Below are 22011 nucleotides of genomic sequence, written 5' to 3'. Positions count from 1 at the left end.
CTGGCGATAGAAATTCCAGAAGTACGTGATGTTCTTTTATAAAAAGCAGGATATTTACATAGAATATGTTTATAGGAAAGGCTTGGCTTTTCACTCAAGTTTTTTCCCATGTTAAATAAATCCTTTTAACACTATGAATAATTGAATTTTAGAGTCAAGAAGTGTTTACAGGCCCCAAGCTCAATTCTTATGCCCACTAGGCCCATAGTAAATATAGTAGTATGCATATAAAATGCATGGGACAAGAGGGATAAGAAGTCCTGATTAAGTGTTTGGAGTGTGCAGTGCTGGCAACATTCTAGCGTACAGGCAGTGTCAACTCTCTCTTTGTGTAGTTGCTGGGATTCCCTTCCTTAGTTTTCACCCAGGACTTGCTTCTAGTCTCATGGATGTCTGGGCCATTTCACAACATTGCAAGGTAGACCCATTAAGCATTTCCCGTTGGATAAACAGCTCCAGGTTTTATAAGGCTTTAGGTCTTCTTAGCAGACCTCCAGCAGCCTTACCTTCATTTATTTTCCCCCAGATGGATTATGTTCGACACCGCTAGACAAGACATAAACCAGTCTTTAAAAAGATGTTTGAAAATGTTGACATAAAGAAATTCTAGGAGTGACAATCGCATCACTCCCTGCATTATTAGTGGTGTCTGTGTATACTGAGCATAACTTTGTACCAGCATTAGCCACGTGAGGTGAGAGAGAATCGCCTGTTTTGTAGATGCCATCAAAGACATAGGCTTTTCTTTTTCATTTTTTTCTTTTTCTTTTCTTCCCAACTTTGACATGTAGTCTAAAAAGGAGTTTTCATGCTTTCCCCCACCAGTCACATTGCTTTACGTTCATAGCACCGTAGAGTGCTGATTTCCACCCTTCAGGTGCGGCTAGTTGTGAGCTCAAGGAGTAAGAGCTGTTTGTATGGGTAAGCTTCCAAATGGAAAATTACAGAAATAACCTTGCTCACAAATGCTCAGGTACTGCCTCTTCTTCTGACTTCTCTTCCAGACCAGTAGTTTCACTGAATTAAAACAGACTCTGTCTGAGCAGTATTTTTACACAAGTACAAGCAGTTGCTGTATAGGAGCTCTAACTTCCAATTAACTCAGCCTCTGACCAGTGGGAACTCTGGCTTACACTACTCTTGGCTGGTTCCCTTCGCCAACTCTTGTATTATAATTGGTTTCATTAATGATTATGGAGCATGACTGCTATGCATCTTGGCCTAGGCAGGTCTTCTTTAGCAGTTAGGATCTGACCTTGACTCTGAGGAACAAGAATAATGCTGAGGATGGGTGGGGCACAGGTAGAGATGAGAACTGCAGCACTTACAAGTTGCTACAAAGGATGGCCGTGGCCCTGTACTTACTTGACTGTGTAATGTGTCCTTATTCTGGAAGGAAATGTCATAGGAAGAGTAGTAGGGAGCAGTGGAGATAGAATAGAATTATGCATGAAAATTATGATTTGGTTGATATCGTGTCTAATTTTAGAATTTACATGATGTCTGCCATTCTTTTAAGCCAAAACCAAAAACCAGGCAGAATAGTCCCATTACTGAAATGAATGTAAGGAGAAATGAATTTGGGTCTCATGAATTATTTGTCTGTTTGACTCAAAGGTGAAATAGATAAATATTGAAGAACTCACTGTAAGAAATGAAGGATTAAGAATTGTATAGATGCTTGACAGTCTCTCGTGCACTCATAAAGCCAAAGTGGAAAGTGGCTGTATAGGAAAGGTAAATTGGATAGGGGAAATGTCTCTCTAGAACGTTTTGTTGTAGTCTGATTGTACAGAAGAAAGCTTAAGGTACACGGTAAAGCTGTGTGTTTTGACTTGAGCCTATAATAGGCACTCAGTACATACCTGTCAAATTGCATAGCCATTTGGAGAGATTAAGCTGTGAGGTTTTAACTTGTTGTATTAGTTTTTATAGAATTTCTCAAGCATTTATTAACCACATACCCATTCAGAACTTCTTTATATCTGCAACTTAAATGGCCACATAAAAGAGTCTTTTAATGTGTGAAGGCAAGAAGATAAATTTTCTGGGTAATGAGACACATTAGAATTTAGTGTATATGTGGCACCACACTAATTTCCTAGAACACATGTTGCCATAAATATACACATACTTACATGTGCAACCAAGGCTTACGGCTCTTACGGCTCACAAGAAAATCTTGAGTCATGAGATGCAATGTAAAGTCCATGTGGTAATGCTGGACAAAGGCATATTTCACCATCAAATCCATTTCCTTTTCATTAAGTCATTTTTCTTATGTTCTGTGTAGCTGTATTAAGGGCAGCTGCATCCATGGTCAGCTCCTGACGAGAATGGATGGATTCACTGAGCATGCCTTTAATCTCAGCACCTGGGAGAGAAGAGAGGCAAGCAGGTCTGTGTGACTTTGAGGCCAGCCTGATCTACATAGTGAGACTCTGCCTCTGGAACAAAACAAAAACAAAAACAAAAAATAGGATGATGAACTTTCTCCATATGATATCCTTGGCTTATAGTACTCTGAAGCCTAATGGATCAGTCTTGACTCTTTTCTAAGTTTTAAATTAAACTGACCTCAATGGAACCCACTGTATGTCTCCTACCCTGTAAAATCCTGACTGTAGGTGCTTTTGATTAAAAATGCAACTGAACATTCAGATTTACTTATTAAACAAATATGAAGCAGAAGCCAAACAATGCTTCACACCCAGTTTCTTCTGGTGTATACTAATGCTATGAATAATATGATAAAATATAATGTAAGGAAGGGCCTGCTGTTGCTGTTGGAATTTCTTTTAGATCAGGAAGTATTAAGAGCTCTTGGTTGGCATAAGGTTTTTATACTGTTCACAGTGACCAGTCTTCCCTTTTGCAATACGCAAGTGTAGCATACTGGGCATGTCCAAACACAATCCACTTCCACATTTCATGCCCCTGATTCAACAAGCACCATTTACCAAGGATGCTGGTAAAAAGGCACTGTAAAGGACCCAGACCAGATGTCATTTGCAATTCCTTAGTACCCTCAAACTCCCCAACCCCAACTAGGAATTATGGGAAAATGCAGCACATACTAGTCATCTATGTTAACATGTACTTGAAAGAACCCCCATATAAGAAAACTTACGCCCAAGACATCACACAACATCCTTTCTAGGAAGGTAATATTTTTCAGAGGCAGTTCATTGGAAAGAAAACATCTTTTTTGCCATTAAAGCAGCACTGGCCCCCACCCGCTCAAATGCTAGTGAGCAGTGAAATAGAGACATTTTTCATTAATTAAAAAATTGACAGCACACAGAGTCACATATGGCTAGATCAACACCTAGAGTTTTTGGCTCAGTGAGTCTGTGTGGGGCCAAGACTTGTTTTTTTAAGATTTATTCATTGTGTATATGTGAGTATACTGTCACTGTCTTCAGACACACCAGAAGAGGGCATCAGATCTCATTACAGATGGTTGTGAGCTACCATGTGGTTGCTGGGATTTGAACTCAGGACCTCTGGAAGAGCAGTCAGTGCTCTTAACCGCTGAGCCATCTCTCCAGCCCTGTTTGGTGTACCCTTGGAGAACTTATCAGGCCTCCCCACACAGACTCCTCACAGCGTTCTTCTCACATGTTCCTATGATGGCGTGTTAAAATGTCCTCAGAGGTGAGATAACGCATCCTATTAGATGTGTCTGTGGAGGTGTTTTCCAGAGAAGATTGGCATGTGGGCCAGTGATCTGAATAGCAAAAGCCCTGGCCTTGGTGCAGGCAGCACCATCTAATAGGCTGCTGGCCCGGATGGAATAATGACACACAAATGGAGAACCCAGCTCATGCTGATGGGCCTTTTGAAGGTGGTGGGTTTTCCTCTGCTCTTCTGGTGCTTATGCATATCAGGTTTCCCTTGGCACCAGTAGCTCTTCAGGAGGCTTCCAGCCCTTTGGGCTTCATAGTCATAGGATCTACCTACTGGTCTCCCTGGCCCTCCGGTGTGTTGATAACCTTCTCAGGACTTCGAAGTCTCTGAGGTTGTGGGAGCCAGTCCAATAATTCCCTTTATAATTAGCCTCCCCTTTCTCGGTTCTGTTTCTCTGGAGAACCCTAGTACCTGTCTCGTAGTTCTTCATATACTCTGCTCTCACTCTAAGGGAGAAAACATTGGTAAAAAGGCCAGCGAGGAAGCAAGTGCGTCTTTATTTGGCTCCTGTGCAGAAGGGCTCTGAAGAAAACATTGGAAACAAAGGACCAGAAGTAGTAGAAAGGAAAGGGGAAAATCCACAACTAGGAACAAGAGAGAAGAAATAGCCCAAGAAGTAAAAGTCTAAAAATCTGAAACTCGACAGAATACTGGACCTTATCCCTAAACCTCAAAGGAGCAAGTATTGATGAGTTAGGGCTCTCTTGGCATGTACGGAAACCCACACATGTCTTTCTTCTTCCAAAAGGCTGTACTTATTAGTCCAAGGGTTTTGAAATCTATTTGGAATTAACTGTCAGCCTCTGGTTTGTCCTCCCAGCGTGGGAAGAGAACACTTTTGTAGTGCTATTGCATTTTGAAATGGCACCACCTTCCCTCTGATCCATGTTCACTTAGACACAATTTCTCATTCGATCAAGTTCTCATAGTTTTCTCTGGTATTCATTATATTTCATGCTTTTAAACTTAATATCATGGGGGTATTTATTTTTATACCAGGCAAGAAATTCTTTAAGAATGATTAATGTGCCGGGCGTGGTGGTGCACACCTTTAATCCCAGCACTTGGGAGGCAGAGACAGGTGGATTTCTGAGTTCGAGGCCAGCCTAGTCCACAGAGTGAGTTCCTGTCTCAAAAAACCAAAAAAAAAAAAAAAAGATTAATGTTAGCTTTTCACTCTTAAAAAAAATAATCTTCGGGTGAATGCACATTTGCCTGCGCAAGCACACATATGAGTACAAGCACACATGACACAAAGTATGGAGTCAATGTCATAGAATGACCTGGGGTGTCAGTTCTCATCTTCCATCTTGCTTATTACAGGATCTCCTGGTCACACCTGTGTTTGTAAATGCTAGCTAGCTTGGGACTTCTGCATCTCTTATCTCATTAAGCTTCAAGAGAAAATTAAGTTACGGTTTTCACTTAAAACTTAAAGCCTTTAGCACTTGGGCTATGACTGTGTATGGTGGCTAAGGTATGAATCTGAAATATCCAGACATTGTCATTTGTATTTTTCACTTATTTTTCTATGTCATTTTATAAATACACCAGAGCTGTGATGTCATCTGTTATAAATTTGTCTTTGCAATCTTCAAAAGAACATTATAATGTCACAGTATGAATCCTTTAGTATCCCAAAGTCAAGGTGGATACCACTAAGGTACACTAATGTTACAGAGAAAACATTCAAGAAATTATTTTCAGCAACTTGAGCTTGATTCTAGGGCCGTTTGATTAGGTTTTGTGCCCCCAGACATTTTCCAGGCATATCATGTAAATAAGTAAAGAAGAAATGAGATAAAAGAAGTCTTTGAAACACCTGTCCTAATCTTAGGTCATAATCAGGAGACATGGTTTTCTTTGGTTTAGAGCAATGGTAGAGACTCCTTAGGGTGTTAACCAACCCTTTCATGGGGGTTGCTTAAGACCATCAAAACCCATGGATATTTAAACTTTAATTAAAAGTAAAATTAGTTATGAAGTAGAAACGAAAATAATGTTATGGTTGGGGGTCACCACAGCATGAGGAACTGTATTAAAGGGTCTCAGCATTAGCAAGGTTTAGAGTCTTACAATAAAATGTTTGGGGAAACCTCATCTTTTAGACATACTGTGTTCATTTCTGTCTAGGTTTTGTTTGTCTTTAGCTGCTGCTGCTGTTTTCTGGCTTGTTTGTTTGTTTATTGGTTTGTTTCCCACAGTCTTGTGTCTAGCCTCGAATCTATTGTGTATCCTTGATCTCCTGATCCCCCTGCCTCTCCAGTGTTGGCAGTAGAGACAGGTATCACTATGTCCAGCCTGCCATTGCTTATTTCAGGATTTCAGAATGTTGTACTGATTCCTGAGAAGCTGCTGATGTCAAATTTTCTTACCCCTTCCCTTGGAGGTAGCCATCTATGAAAGTGTAACTTCGTGATAGAGATTTCTTTTCATTGACGAATGATTTGAGATGCAAATTGCTCAGAAGTACACTTTATATGCAAATGTGCTTTCCAGTTTAATCTCACAATTGTTTTTCATTTTTTTCTAATTTATCTCACTCAGTTATTTAATTACTAGAAAACTGCCTTTCTCATTTTTTCTCTCCCTTTTTGGGGGATTTTCTTTTTAGAATTCTTCAAAGAACTTCTTGAAAATGCAGAGAAATCCCTGAATGATATGTTCGTGAAGACATATGGCCACTTATACATGCAAAATTCAGAGCTATTTAAAGATCTCTTCGTTGAGTTGAAGCGTTACTATGTGGCGGGAAACGTGAACCTGGAAGAAATGTTAAATGACTTCTGGGCTCGCCTTCTGGAGCGCATGTTCCGCCTGGTGAACTCCCAGTACCATTTTACAGATGAGTACTTGGAATGTGTGAGCAAATATACGGAGCAGCTGAAGCCTTTTGGAGATGTCCCTCGGAAACTGAAGCTCCAGGTTACCCGCGCGTTTGTTGCAGCCAGGACCTTCGCTCAAGGCTTAGCAGTTGCAAGGGATGTAGTTAGCAAAGTCTCCGTGGTAAGTTCTCTGCACGTACTCTGTGTTTGGACATTTTGGCTGGTTTGGTTTCAAAAGAAAGGTTGAAGAACAGTGCAAAAACAAGTCATTAGTGTTCCATTCGCTCAATAACAATCTTTTCTTGGTCTCTCACCTCCCACACGTTGTCCGCGGGCATGTGTTGTTTAGAATTATTCACCAGTGCTAGGAGGAGCATCTTTATATATCATTCTTATTTTCTGTAGTTTCCGTGGTAGCCATTCTTAAGTAGGATGTACATTGACTCTAAAATCTTAATTTTAAAAATGACCTTAACAAATTAGCCTCCATCTGTTTTTAGTTTTTTCTCTTCTTGCAAGAATCTCTCTCTCTCTCTCTCTCTCTCTCTCTCTCTCTCTCTCTCTCTCACACACACACACACACACACACACAGACACACAGACACACACCCCATAGGCTCCATGCTTACCTATGAGCTCACTAGTTGTAGACTAGGAAATCATCTGTACCTAAGAGCACTTGTTTCCTTATCATAAAGTGTGCTCAGAGATTTCATAAAAAATACTGTGCACTATTCAAGGTTTTGATCATGACCTTGTTTATAAGATTATCAGGGTAGAAAATACTACTGTGATATATACTATGTGATAAAAGGAACCTCTTGTAAACTAAAAGAGTTGGATTAGACCGGTATCTTTCAGACTGTTCCTTGGAGCCACCTTAGAGGGGACTTCATGAGTGTCTATGAGGTGAACCGAAGGACAAGGGTTCTTCGTGTTGGTGTGTAGAAGACTGAGCCATCTGTACCTTAACTGCCACAGGGAAGCTTTGCTCTCCTACATTTCCTGCAGGAGGATTTTGAGCAAGATGTTAAAGTGCAAATGGTTCTCTCCCTTCTGTGAGATTGCCAACTTTTTTTCCCTGTAGTCCTGGGAATGGAACTCTAAGGCATTACAGATACTTAGCCAGTTTTTACCATTGAGATGTACCCTTAAGCCCTTGAACGGTTTTAAAGGACCTTGTGCCACTACCCTTATGTAAAGCAGTTTGGAATTTGGGGCTGAAGAAGGTGTTGAGTGTTCAGAGCTTAGTGACTGATGGTGGAGGGCCCGGTTCACTGTGGGTGCTGCTACCTCTGGGCAGGTGGTCCTGGTTGGTATAAGAAAGCAGAGTGAGCAAACTGTGGAGAGCAAGCCAGTAAGGCAGTACTCTTCCATGGCTTCCCTCTGTGTGGACTGTGACCCAGGGTATGTAAGGCAGATCTTCCCAGGTTGCTTTTAGTCATGTTTTTTTTTTTTTTTAATAGTAGCAAAAGAAACCTAGGTAGAGATAGTTTATGACTTAATACTAGGGAAGAAAGATACACACTGGAGCAAAGTTATCTTTGTCAGATTGCTCTTAGGGCTTTTCCCTTAGGCTCTCAAGTGGATGGCCAATGTGTAAGCTACTGTTGAAATCCTGTATGCACAGATAGTGGCTTTTGTCCTCTAGTTGTTTTGGTGATTGGACAAAAGGTCAACGTAAATATTGAACAGTATTATAGATATCAAGATACCCACCAGACTGACTGCCATAGAGCTTATCTACCGGTAGGATGACCATGTAATTTATTATCCAAACAAAGGCGCTCACTGTCTAAACCAACAGATGCTTATTAACAAACATAACCAGGCAACAGGGACTGCTAACTGTTAATGAGCAACTAAGTACACAGAATGTACTGTCACCTCAGTCAGAGAGGAAGCTGATGTTTACCAGAATGAAGCAAATAAGTTTGGAGACTGGGATACTACAGAAAATAGGTGCTGATAGGTTGGAATTAGAAAACTCTATGTACCTACTTACGGATTCTCTCAACTCCAGGTTATAAATTGTTAGGAATTTCTTTGTAGAATATTTTTGTTCCCCTTATCTTTTCTCTCTGATCCTTTCATTGTCAATGGCAAATTTTTGGTGAGGAATATAAACCTCGGGTAGGGTAAGTGAAGTGATAGGTATAGTCAGAAAAGTAATCTCAATGCTGTGCTTCTGTCAGCCTCAGCAGTCATTTTAAACTCTATCCCAGTCTGGAAGCAGTCCACAGTATACAATTCTTTAAGGCCCATGTTACTGGCATAGCAGTTCACCAGGCATATTTATTTGACTTTTAACAGTGTCTTATGTTCATTCTAAGATGAATGGGCTAGAAGGAGCCAATGTGTGGTGTAAGTGCCCTATGTATATTACACATGTGTACCCGTGTGCTATATATACAAGTACGCAGAGAAAAACAAGGGATGTATATCCCTAAGTAAGTGTTTGAAAAGTGCTCTCTTTAACCAAATGTAAGTTCTACTGTTACTTAACTCCTTAAACATTTTTGTTTCAGAATTGAGCTCAGTTCTGTATTCATTTTGTACTTCTTAAAAGACTTCTTAAAAGATAGTTCATAGTTTTATGGAAATACAGAGAATACAAGATATGTCATCTAAATTACACAGGACAAAGGTTATTTGCCAGTTTCTTGGCTAAAATAATATCATCAGGCTATATTAAGTATTATATCTGTAATATAATAATAATAATAATTCTGTTTTGGCTTCAGTGTTGAACTACTTCTGGACTTAAGGACTGATTTGAAACCAAAATTTTAAACTAAAGTTGCTTATATTATTTTAATAATACAATAGCAAAATACATAGACATTAAATCAGTTCCTAGAGATGCCAAAATAAGACATCTTGTATGGAATGTCCCTATGTAGCAGTATGCCAGGCATATTTATATATTTGAAAAAATACTTAACTGTTTTAATATTTTTGGACTGTAGCTCTCTGTTAAGCAATTAAACTTTTACTATGTGGGAGACGTAGCGATGAGCTGTCAAATGTATTTCAGAATGCGTAAGTACTAAATTCATATGACTAACTTATAATTAGGATTCTCTTCCAGTTTATATATTGAGTAATTTTTTTTTTCATGTCCGGGTTTCTTCACCTGCTAGTCCTTCCCAAGTGCATTTTCTTTGGAATAACAATTTAACATATGTAACTTTTTGGTACCTAATAAAATTAATGCCCTCTAGCCTGAAGAAAGGCCTTTTAGAGTAGAAAATATATTTGCCAAATGAGGAGACCCAAATCACTTGGCTACAAAGAGATGTTTAAAGGCAAACTGGAAAAGCCTCCTGGCTTTGGGGCAACTTGCTGGAATACTTAACTCAGAGATGGTCTCACTTTCTCTTTATAAGTGGACAACACCCTGGATTTCCAGTTTCCTTTTGTACTTCCAAGATGAATAATGATTTGATCAACACGATGCTTTTGAAAGGGCCAGTGGCACCAGCAAGCTTCCTTCCCTTCCATAGCAGGGCACTACTTGGTTGAAGTACTCTTGCCGTGCCTCACATTTGCTGGACCCAGCACTGTTAGCACACTCCTTAGAGCCTTAGGATTCCAACTGATGTGATGCCCCTGCATTAGGAACAGATGGTTCAAGAGGATCCTGCTGCTATGCATCTTTGTATTACTTACCGCATCGTTATCTGTCATGGTTCATGATGCATTTCTTGCTTACCTGCTTGTAACAGCAGTTTTGCCTGGGAGGATGGAGTCTATTGTGGTGCTTAAGAAATGCACAAGTGGTTACATGCATCATGAAAATTAATAGCTCTTCTGCCAAAGAGATACATTCTCATGGTTTCAATTAGCACTGGCATAATGGGTCTGTGTCTACACCCGCATGCCAAACTACAGGGACTATAATTAGACAATGGTGCTTTACCATCAAGATGTATGAATGACCATCCTGCCTTGAAAATGATTTCTGTGGATTCCTCTCTACTTCCCTTGATTCCAAATACTAGACAATTTTTTTAAATATTTTTCCCATACCATTATAAATGCAAATAAGCTTTTAAAAACATATATATTTATATGCATATATATATTTAATTTTTCCCCACACCTTTATAAATGGCAATAAGCTTTTAAGAAACCAAGTATAAACTTCCATTCTACCCTTAGTAATATTTTTCGCTTTAATGTAAAGGCTAGACTTGCAAAGGACATGGTAGAACTCAAGCTATGGTGAGGCTAGGGATGAGTTGGTATATCAAGAGGCGGAATAAGTGAAAGTTTCAAATATTCCAATTATATTAAGTGAATTAAACCAATCTCAGGACCACAAATTCTGGATATTTGCTTTATGATTTCTAAATTTTATATAGCTACATCAACAATGACATAAAAGCAGAAGAGAACTGTTAGGGCACAAAAGGAGACTAATGGGAGGCAAAAAGAGAGAGAAGGTAGGGGTAGTAGGGTGTGAGAAGCCATGCTCCATGTCCTTGTATGGAGACATCCTTAGGTAATAGTACCACATAAAACGAATATATACAATGAAAAATTTAAAAAAAATACTGCAAAGTATAAAAAAAAACCCAAAACTTGTAGAGTCTTTAAGGGAGTTAAAATAATCATATTTTCATTTTATGGGAGCATAACTGAGTCTAGTGATTTCACATAAAGAAAAAAAAAAGAGTTTCGGGTATTTGTACAGCTTCTATCTACAGTGTGCCCACAAGTATTCTTGAGTGAATGAATGGGAGCTATTCTATATATTATGCTTTCAAATTTTTCTTATCAGATCAACAGCAAGGAATGTCTCATATATATCTCTTGGCGCACGCACGTGCATGCGAGTGTGTGTGTGTGTGTGTGTGTGTGTGTGTGTGTGTACTGAATTCGAGATGACTTAGGAAATTGCTAAATAAACTCATCACATCCCACGGCAAGTGTGGGCTCCCTATCTCTTTTTCTTACCATAATTTGGTGCAATATTTCCTGTTGTTTTTGTTGGGTGCTTGTGTTACCAGGCAACAGATGAAAAGCTAGACCTTTGCTGTTTGTTTGGTGTGAGTGGCTGTGTAAAAAAAAAAAATGCAAGGGAGGGGGCATTTTGCAGCAACACATGCGTGTTCAGAGCTGGAATAAAGTACAAGGTAATGTGTTTCTAACTTGAGCGCAGCACGCCGACTTCAGTCGTTGTGTAATGTTGCTTAAAGCTCCTTGTGAATTTCTGAAATGAAATCCAGGCTGTGGGAAGAGTTCTGCTCCAGCATTTTTCTTTTTGTAAGATGCTCACTGGAGTTTTTAATGTGGGCCTCAAGTATGCAGGTTATTTGGTAGAAAGGCTCCATTGATGTATTTTATTTTTTAAAGAGGCTTTGACAAGGAGACTTTTCTATAAAGGTTTTTTAATAGCAGATATGGCATACAGATGTCATGATACATGCTCAGGAAGGCAAAGAGGAGGGGGTTGCTGCTATTGTCCCTCCTCCCCTTCCTCTCCTTCCTTTCCCTCTTCTTTCTACTTTTCCCCTCCCTTTCTCCGTTTTTCAGCTCTAAAATCCCTGTCTTTAAGCTACATTCCCAGCCTACAGTGAATACTTTTAAACAAAGTTAAGAAGAACATGAATGGCTTCCCAGTGACTCTTACTAGGCTATAGTCTGAGTAGCTTTCTAGAGTTGTCTTTATATTGGGAAAATGATAAGTCAATTGTAAAGAATTTTAAGTCTTTACAACTTTTAGCAATTGGATATTTGTGTATTAGGATTATGGATCAATCACTCAAATTGATTTTGGTGTTTGAGTTAGTACAGAACTGTTCAGTCCAGAAGCTAAACTCTCCTTAGCAAGAGTGAATACATGTTCTCCATAAATAATACCATCCCTTCTTCCTTCTATAAACCTTTTCTTCCTATAAACATTGTCTTATCTGGTAAGAATTCATTACCTCTGCTACATTTCGCTGAAGTTCTTTAAGTTTTAGAACTTAGGGAAAATATGAGTTATTTTCAGCCTGTTTGGTTAAAAGAGGAGCTTTTTTGTGATACTAGGGATGAAACCCAGGGCCTTGTGCTTGTTAAGCAAGTGTTCTGCCTCTCAGCTGCGATGCCCCATCCCACCCCCACCCCCAAGCCAAGGGAATGCCTTTCTACTATGTCCAGTGGTGTTTTCTTGAGCCTTTGAACTCTTTGTGAGCAGGGACAGTGAGTAATACACTGTAATTATATCTCTTTTCTCACTCCTATAGCAGCTTGAACAGTTTTCAAGTCATGGTGCTAGCACTCAGTAAGTCATTATTATTTTATTAAACAATATGTCCTTTCCTCCCAGTATCTATTATGCATTGCTCCATATATAGTTGTGTCCTAAATTGCCCTCTAACATAATCCCTGATTCATTTCACCAGTAAACCTGAAAAACTATACCTTATCACTAGAAAGCATCCAACGCTGTAGCTGATATAGAGTGTCCATTGAGTGTGCTGAAAGTGTATGAAGTCTGAGAACCCCTGTGTTGGCCCCAGGCTTCCTAGTTAGGCTTTGATTCCAAAGAAGTCATGTTGGTATTCACCAAAGCATCTGGGGCTCATAGTACTTTTCTGGCATGTGTGAGACCTAGATTTGATCCTCATCACTGACAAAAATGTTACACCTCAAGGAAGTTAACTGCATGCAGTGCAGAATCCCTGTCTACCTGTCTCTCAGGCTCAGCTTTTAGCTCTGCCAATTTCAGAAAGACAGCCACCACCCTCCCCCCCCCAACACATGTAAAAGCTAAGCAAGCATGTTCTCTGTGAGTGCTTTAAGCCATATTTTTGTTCAAAGGTAGAAGGGATATATATATATATATATATATATATATATATATATATATATATATATATTCATTCCTGTTCTGTCTTCAGAAGCTTTGAGAAACAACTATATCCCTAGGAGAAGTCTAAAAATTGTGACATCTTCTGAAATACAATCATAAATGTCCACCCACATTCTTATCCCAGCCCTAAGGATTTGGGAAGTGATTCATATCTAGACTCAGAGCCTCCTGAATGAAAGAAAAACATAGCAGCTATTAGTCAAGAGATGTGCCCCAAAGTCCCAGTCACATGGAACATTTGAAGTAGCATGCTGTGCCACATAGGAGAGTGCATAGCTGAGGATGAAATGGAGACCTTGGAGCATCTTGCTCTTTTAATTATCCCCTGTGTGGCATGAGCTGCTATTTGGTTTGGGGACTTCTGAAGTAAATCTATTTCAGTAAGTGAGTTTTAGAGCGAATGAAGGCAGTATTGACTTTCTTTTTGATGATCACCAGGTAATAGAATGTAAATGAACTTGATTTTTCCCTTTTTTTAAAAAGCTCCGTTGGGAGGCAGACGCAGGTGGATTTCTGAGTTCGAGGCCAGCCTGGTGTACAGAGTGAGTTCCAGGATAGCCAGGACTAAACAGAGAAACCTTGTCTCAAAAAACCAAGAAAGAAAGAAAGAAAGAAAGAAAGAGAGAGAGAGAGAGAGAGAAGAAAAGAAAAGAAAAGAAAAGAAAAGAAAAGAAAAGAAAAGAAAAGAAAAGAAAAGAAAAGAAGGAGGGAGGGAGGGAGGGAGGGAGGGAGGGAAAGAAAGAAAGAAAGAAAGAAAGAAAGAAAGAAAGAAAGAAAGAAAGAAAGAAAGAAAGAAAGAAAGAAAGAAAGAAAGGAAGAAAGAAGGAAGGAAAGAAAACAAAATAAAGAGCTCCCCCAGCCAGGTGTAGTGGCACACAGCTTTAATCCCAGCAGAGACAGATGTGTCTCTTGAGTTCAAGGCCAGCCTGGTCCCAAAACAAATTATGGTATTATGACTGTATGTTTGCTTATGGATGAGAAAGGTCTAACCTTTCACTCCTCCCCAGGAGTGTACATATCCCATTGGAACTTGTGGAGAAGCATCCTGCAGTGCATTCATGGCCTGTTGTTACCATGTGACAGGCAGCAAGAACCATCCCTGGATCAACGGGGCTTTGAGCTTTTGCCAGAGACTCCAGAAGAGAATTTCTAGTGCACCACTATTCGCACACTAGTATTTACCCCTTTCTTTCCTGTGTTGATTGATACACCTTTGGCTTTTCAACTAACCTACTTTGCCTTTTACTAAGAAGTCCTCTGTGTTTCCATTTGCTAAACCCCAAGAGGTGGGGCTGTTGCAGAGTTAGAGTGAAGAGCTGTCCTTGTTACATCTACCATCCAGCCTTAGGCAGGTTGATAAAGCTCGGGTTCAGGGCCTAAAATGTTAGTTTATTGAAATATCTTCTACAAAGGGTAGGTCCTGTGGGCTCCCCCTTCAGGTCTTTAGATCCCCTGGCTATTGAAGAAAACCTCTTTATATACATGGTCTTGTCCTCCACGTGGGGCTTGCTTCCCAGGTTCTGCATTCTCTTTGTGTGAACCGTACATGGTGGTCTGATTTATGGCTGTGAAAATAAAGAACACTTTTTTTCTCTAGCTTTAATGTTTAGCATGTTCCTTCATCCCAGGTTTCTTATAACGTCTCCATCTCTCTTTACAGTTGTGGTGTATTTAGTGTTCCCATAGCATGTTATAGCCAAGTGCTCTGTGATCATTTTTTAGTAGTTAAGTAACAGATCACATGTAGAACTTGAGCTGGAAAAAAAAATGTTGCCAAACCCAGCTCCATAATCTTCCTTTAACTAAACACCACTGTGTCATATCATTTCATTTGGTCTCTGACTTTAAACTGAAGACTCCATCAGATTCATTTAGGGGCAGGCATCATGGGTCTACTGTATTTATGGTTTGACTTGCAGTTAAACTTGGGATGCAGTGTGTTGCTTCTTAGAGTTAGCTCCCTGACTCCATGAAAAATAAGTAGTAGAACAAGGGCTTCGGAAAATGCTTCTCGAATCTAATTATCGCAACTTGAACATCTTTGTTTACTTCCTGAAAGGGTCTATTCTACTTTGGGATTTATTTATGTTCCATAGAACAGGTTTCATATTCTAATGTAGAAATTCTCACCTCTCTTGATATCAGTAATAAACCCAGGCACGTGTGAAATGCTTGACATCTACTTGTTGACACTATAGGGCATTTAATCCACCAAGATACTGCTGGCTCTTAATAGTAATATTCAACATGCCATGTCCTGTTCCATAATTGTCCTGTTCCTCTTCCCTGCTCCTCCTCCTATTCCTCTGCTGCTTTCTATTTCTTCTCTTATTACTATTATCTTTTAAGCAGGGTGTCACTATTTAGACCAGACTGACTCTTCCTTGCTGTATTTTTGCCTCCATCTCCCATGTCTAGGATTAGAAGCATGCTCTAACCCATCCAGCTGTGTTGTGTTGTGGTTCTTTTTTTTTATAAGTCATTTACATAACCTTTACATCTCTAAGATCCAGCCATTTAGCAGTCTCTCTAATGTGGACTGGGACTAAAAATAAAAGAGAAAAATAAGCACTGCCTAAGAATAGAGGTTCCTATCTGCTGTTTAGGATGACCGGAAAATGTGACCCATTTGGGGAAACTTTGTGACACAGTGTTTGATAAGGTGTGATACTGGAATCAAATGTGGGAGGGTGACTGTCAGCAGGTTGTTTCATCTCTTTGGCTTGAGTTTGCTTATCTCTACAATGTGAGAGCAACATTACTGGTGATAGTTGAGGCCCCTTCCGGTGCAGATCCTATGACTTGGGCACCCTTCCTTCTTGAGGCCCGCTTGTTCATCTGGAAAATGAGAGGTGAATGAGCATCAAAATCCTAACAATGTGTGACTTCAAAGGAATGAACTTTCAGCTATCCAGAAAATCTACTTATACAGAGAGGCCAATCCTCAAGGATATTGGTTAGCCAGAATTTTACTGTACATTAATACACAGTTAAAGGGACTAATTTAGTGTTTAGGAAAACATTTGGGACTGGTTAAAACTGTGGAAAAATTCTAACTCTTCATAGAGAATGTTGCGTTTAGTGTATACAATTACCATTTTGTTGTATGCTTTCCCCCTTTTATGCTAGACTTCTTTGGGGAAATAAGCCAGAGAAGAATGTGTGTGTGTGTGTGTGTGTGTGTGTGTGTGTACTTACCAGATAGGAGACTGACAATACTAATCTCTGTTCCTGTTACTAAGGGCGCTGTTGATTAAGTGATAGCCAAAGTAACATACCAGAGCAGGTGACATGCACGGCTAGTCACCCAGCATCACAGTGATAGCATTTCTGGGATGGATTTGCTCCCTGTGATAGTATCAACTTCTAAAAGTCTTTGTCTGAAGAGCTAGTTGATGATGATAGTGAAGAGTGCACTAATCCTCTGATAAAGGCTCCAAAAGAGAAGAGGGCAGAGAGAGTAAGCCAGGAACTTTCAGTTAGCTGCTGGCACTTGGTTCTTAGCTGTGATCCTTTCTGCCTATTGATGGAAATGAATGACAGGATGGGATTGGCTTTTTCATGACCCCAAACAATTTTATCCTCCACATCTAGAAAGATGACAGTAAATGCCATTGCTCTGCAGAGGAGGGCTATCCTTGTCTGACTTGAGTAATATTTTTATCATTGCTATTTGACTCCTTAGCAGACATTCATCTGTAGGGTCTCCCAGTTTCTGTTCAGTGTCCAAGACCTTCAAAATTCTGGCCACACACACACAATCTTCCCACCCTGGCATTCCCCTACACTGGAGGAATCAAACACCCTCAGGCCCAAGGTCCTCTCCTCCCACTGATATCCAACAAGGCCATCTTCTTCCACATATGTGGCCAGCGCCATGGGTTGCTCCATGTGTACGGTAGTCCAGTCCCCGGGAGCTCCAGGGAATCTGGTCTGTTGATACTTTTGGTCCCTCCATGGAACTGCAGACACCATTAGCTCCTTTAGTTCCTTCTCCAACTCCTCCACCAGGGACCCTGAGCTCAGTCCAATGGTTGGCTGTGAGCATCTGCCTCTATATTTGTCAGGCTCTGGGAGAGCCTCTAATGAGAGAGCCATATCAGACTCGAGTCAACATGCATTTTGGCATCCACAAATAAATAGTGTCTGGGTTTGGTGACTATATATGAGATTGATCCCCAGGTGGGGCAGTCTCTGGATGGCCTTTCCTTCAGCCTCTACTCCACACTTTGCCTCCATATTTCCTCCTATATTTTTTTTCCCTTCTAAGAAGCACTGAAGCCTCCACACTTTGATCTTCCTTCTTCTTGGGGTTCATACGGTCTAGAGAGATGACTCAGCCATTAAAGGCTAGGCTCACAACCAAAAATAGAAGAAAGGGCAGTCTTAGAATCAGTATTTCAGAAGTTGTACCAATGTTGTAGTCTGACATTTAAGAAAGTAGTGGTTGAAGCAGGCCATGCACAGGGTCTTGAGTTCCAGCTGCACTAGAAATAGCAAATGAATGAAGAAAAACAAACCTCATGTGATACTCACCTCAACATTAACTCTAGATTTCCAGCATCTGTCTTCTTCCACTTGTCTGATCTCCCTCTTAGTTGATTTCCATTGGAGGCAAGCTTCCTAATTGGGAACAGCATCAACTCATCCATCCTTAAGTTCATGGTTGATGCTCCAGTGTCAGTTGTGTCTATTTAAATTCACCCATGATTTTCTTGTTTTTTCCCTGTCACCCATTAGGTGAACCCCACATCTCATTGCACCCATGCACTGCTGAAGATGATCTACTGCTCCCACTGCCGAGGCCTGGTGACTGTGAAGCCCTGTTACAACTATTGCTCAAACATCATGCGAGGCTGTTTGGCCAACCAAGGAGACCTTGATTTTGAGTGGAACAATTTCATAGGTAAGCAAGTGATTGATGTTCTGTGTTTTACTAGAGATGACTCCACTTCTGGCCGCAAGGACTGTTGTCATTGCCAGGTATGAAATTTTCAATTCATTTTAGTATTAGACGTTCGCCAGACTCTTGGCTCTGCTACACGAAGTACTTTGAGGTTAGTAAAATCAGTACTTCAAGTCAGTGTCCTCTTTCAGTTAGATACACCGACTTTTAATGTTGCAGAGGTACCTTTTTGATATTTTCTGAGAAACTCAGGTTTAGACCTCATCCTAGGTCGTTCTTTCTTCATGTTCCCTCTGATGTAGTCTTCACAGAGCCAGAAAAGTAGCTTTGAAGAGTCTCTCTTGGGCTGGGCAGGTGGCTCAGTGGGCAAAGTGCTTGTTTTGCAAGAATAAGGGTCTATGTTTGATCTCAAGAACCAGAAAAAAAAGCTAGGTATGGTGGTGTATGTGTATCCCAGGATTTGGTTGGTAGAGACACTCAGCCCAGCCTTAGAACAGTGCCTCCAGGACAGTGAGAAAGACCCTGTCTCACAAAGATAAGGGTGAAAGTAGCATTGGTGGGGAACCTGAAGGAGTTCTTTTTTTACTTGATATCTAAGGTTGATGTAACAACAACCTGTCTCTGCCTGCCTGTCTGCCTTTGTCTGTCTGTCTGTCTGTATCTGTCTGTCTGTCTCTCTCTCATTTTTTTTTTTTATATTGCAACCAAATCTTTGGGAGACTGACCAGATTTGCACTGGATCATCGGATTAGAACTCTGATATGGAAAATTACTGGATTTGTTTTTGTAGGGGACTTAGCCATGGTCGACTCCTCTTATGTGAGTGGACAGAGTCTTTCTCTGATGGTTTGGAATATAGAACTGTTCAGTGTTTCTGCCACTTAGGAAAACATTACTAGAACCCAGACCATACTCTGAGCAAGCTAGCTAGGTTCTGAGAAGGGCAATTAGGATTTCTGGGAAAACACAAGCAGTCATCTACTTTAGTGCCCAATGTGTGCATTAGTCCTGCAACCTCCAAGGCCAACATTGGAATTTATAAAGCCCAGCGCTGCTGGAACATCATTCACATGCTGAGAGTCTACCAATTCATTCTCTCACTCCCTAATCACATTTACAGAATTGCAGTCTTTATAGAAAGCAAGGTTTTGTTAAATCATTGACATCATGGAGCACGCATGTCATTTGTTCCCTTGAATTTGCTTTATTTTGTTTCATTTTGTTTGTTTGGGGGGGCTTAATTTTTCTTTTCTTTCCCCTTTTTTGGGGGTAGAGAAAATTGTAGTAAAATCCTTTTTTTTTTTTTAGACTGAGGGTGACTTGCCGTATTAAGTCTGTTTGAAAGTGCATCAATAAATTGGCTCCCACCGATTCTTAAACATAGACATTGGAGGGAAAAGACGTAAATATTAAGCACTTAAGCACAAATGTGGCTTAAATAGCTCAGAGCTGGAAACCATGGGGGAAAAAAAGCTTTTACACACAGAATGAAACCAGGGGAGAAAGCCAAAATTTCCCATGGGAATAAAAACTATGATGCGTCCCCATCTAAGCACCTCCCCTACATTAGGCCCTCCCATAGCCAGTTGTTAAATTTGTAATTCACTTATTTTTCCCTCCTAAATTTCTGTGTTGGGTTGGTTGGTTTGCTTTGCTTTGCTTTCTTTCTTGCCAAGTAGCCCAGGCTGCCTCCAACTCACCATCTTCTAGCCTCTGCCTCCAGATGGCTGGAATTGCAGGTGTACTGTACCACAGCTGGTTAAACTTAGTTCTTAGATGGTGGGGCTTTTATTAAACTTCTGCACATAGTAGGCTTGTCTTTGGGACAAGGGCATCTTTGGCATGCAGTACAAAACTGTGGTGACAGTGATTAAGCTTTGGTTCCTTTCTTACCTAGGCACCCTGAGGACAATACAGGGGCATTTGCCACAGTGTACTCTGTTATTTCATCCTGCCCAGCGACTACTACCAAGGCCTTCTCACATCCTTGTATTAAATAAATTACAAATTTCTCTACGTCTCTTCTAAGATGTTACAGATCCGCAGCATATCAGAAACATACTCTGGCTGGCTTAAGTAATGTTTTCAGCCTTAAGTTGTTGCTGCTGTTCTTGGAGTGTATTTTTTAAATTGCATGTGCTATCTGTGAAGAAACAAAATTAAACCCAAGTGAAAATGGATGGGGTTTTGGAATTGATTTTCTGCAGCTATTTTAAATGATACTTTTTGGAGTAGTGTAGTATGCAATTGTATGTAAATATTTTTAATGGACACACTACTCTTTATTTCTAATAAGCTGATTTAAAAGGCCAGGCATAATAATAGACATGTTTATCTCCTGTTCTTTTTCATGGGTTTTTCACAAGGGTTTAATTAATCTCCTCCATGGTCGTACAATTCAGTCCCAATTACACGACTCTGCTGTAAATATTCATTTCTCTCTCTCTCTCTCTCTCTCTCTCTCTCTCTCTCTCTCTCTCTCTCTCTGGAATTTTTCTTTGCTGTTTAAATGTCTGCACAGTTACTGCATAGTGAAAGATTTTTTGTTAATCACATCTTGGGGTTAAGTTGGGAAACTGCATTCAGCTCTTCAGTCAGGTTGGGAAGCTAAAGGTGTAGGTCTCTCATTCTTTATTGGAGACAAAATGAAAAAGGAGTCACTTTCCCTAGTGAGAAGGGAATACTTTTTTTCAACATTGTTTTTTTATGAGCATACATTAATTATACATAATAATGGGTTTCATATGACATTTCATATATGCATATAATGTATTTGATCATACTCATCCTAATTGCTCTACTTGTCCCCTCCCACTCCTGCTGATTCCCAAGACAGGGATGCTCTTCTGAGTGAGTTGGGAAGGGGCCATTTAGACCAGTGCCTTGAGCTGCTCTGTGGTTGGACCAGATTTGACTCTTTCTGAAACCAAGTAGGGATTTTTCCAAGTCAGCTTTGCTGCTGGGCTCTCCCTGTATCCACAACTACATCTGCCTATCACCACAAGTTCTAAGTGCTAAGTCTTGCCAGTCTTCAACAGGATGGGTCCAAATATAGGAAACACCTTTGAAAACTTGCCTTTGTAGCAGGCAGATACAAAGCCTTCAATTTACAGAGTAAACCAAATGCTGGCCCTTTGATTACCCCAAAAGAAGTTTGTTTTCAGAGAATCATAAATTATTCTTAGGTTCAACTTGTCTGTCACATACTGTGCCTCCGTTAACACTCATTTGACTCAGAGCCAACCCTATTAGTGTCATATGTTGTTTGCTGCCAATGGGACTTTAGTATTGGAATTGCTGACAAGGACACTAGCCAGTTCTTGGCAGGAGACAGTAGCAAGTATAATATCACATGCATATGAAAATTGTTTCCTCTATCAACCAGAAAGAAAATAAAACACCAGAGCAGCCATCTTTAGATTCTTCTTGGTAATTTTTAGGGGGCGGGGGATTGGTGGCAGCTACTGGTCAATAGATGGCCAGACATAACTTCCTGCAGGGTTAGAGGCAGCTTTCACTGTGGGCTGTGAGCCACCGGCAGAATACATCTTCACTGGCATTCTTCAGCTGGGCAACACACAACACCATGGTACCGGCCCCAACAAAGGCCTGGTTTCCCTCTCCATTCCCAGGTCCTTGTCTATGGCCAGCAGCTCTGAGTTTACAAAGACACCAAACAGCCAGAAGAATTAGGGTTTATGTTTCCATTCAGTCTTTAACAAGCA

General features: G+C 40.3%; 1 protein-coding gene across 2 annotated transcripts in view; it reads left to right on the top strand.

The window, feature by feature from the left end:
* The window catches only part of Gpc4 (glypican 4), a 114501-nt gene that overhangs the window by 84144 nt on the left and 8346 nt on the right, over positions 1-22011 (top strand). For both annotated transcript variants that reach the window (XM_021153828.3, XM_029473193.2), the window contains exons 3-4: positions 6305-6696; positions 18121-18286. In XM_021153828.3, coding sequence (XP_021009487.1) covers positions 6305-6696; positions 18121-18286 — 558 coding nt within the window. The remainder of the gene's footprint in view (positions 1-6304; positions 6697-18120; positions 18287-22011) is intronic.

This window comes from Mus caroli, unplaced genomic scaffold (genome assembly GCF_978045245.1).
Source record: "Mus caroli unplaced genomic scaffold, Mus_caroli_1 scaffold_5, whole genome shotgun sequence".
Lineage (NCBI taxonomy): Eukaryota > Metazoa > Chordata > Mammalia > Rodentia > Muridae > Mus > Mus caroli.
Note: the sequence above shows the minus strand (reverse complement) of the source record. Positions and strands in the feature narration are given on the sequence as shown.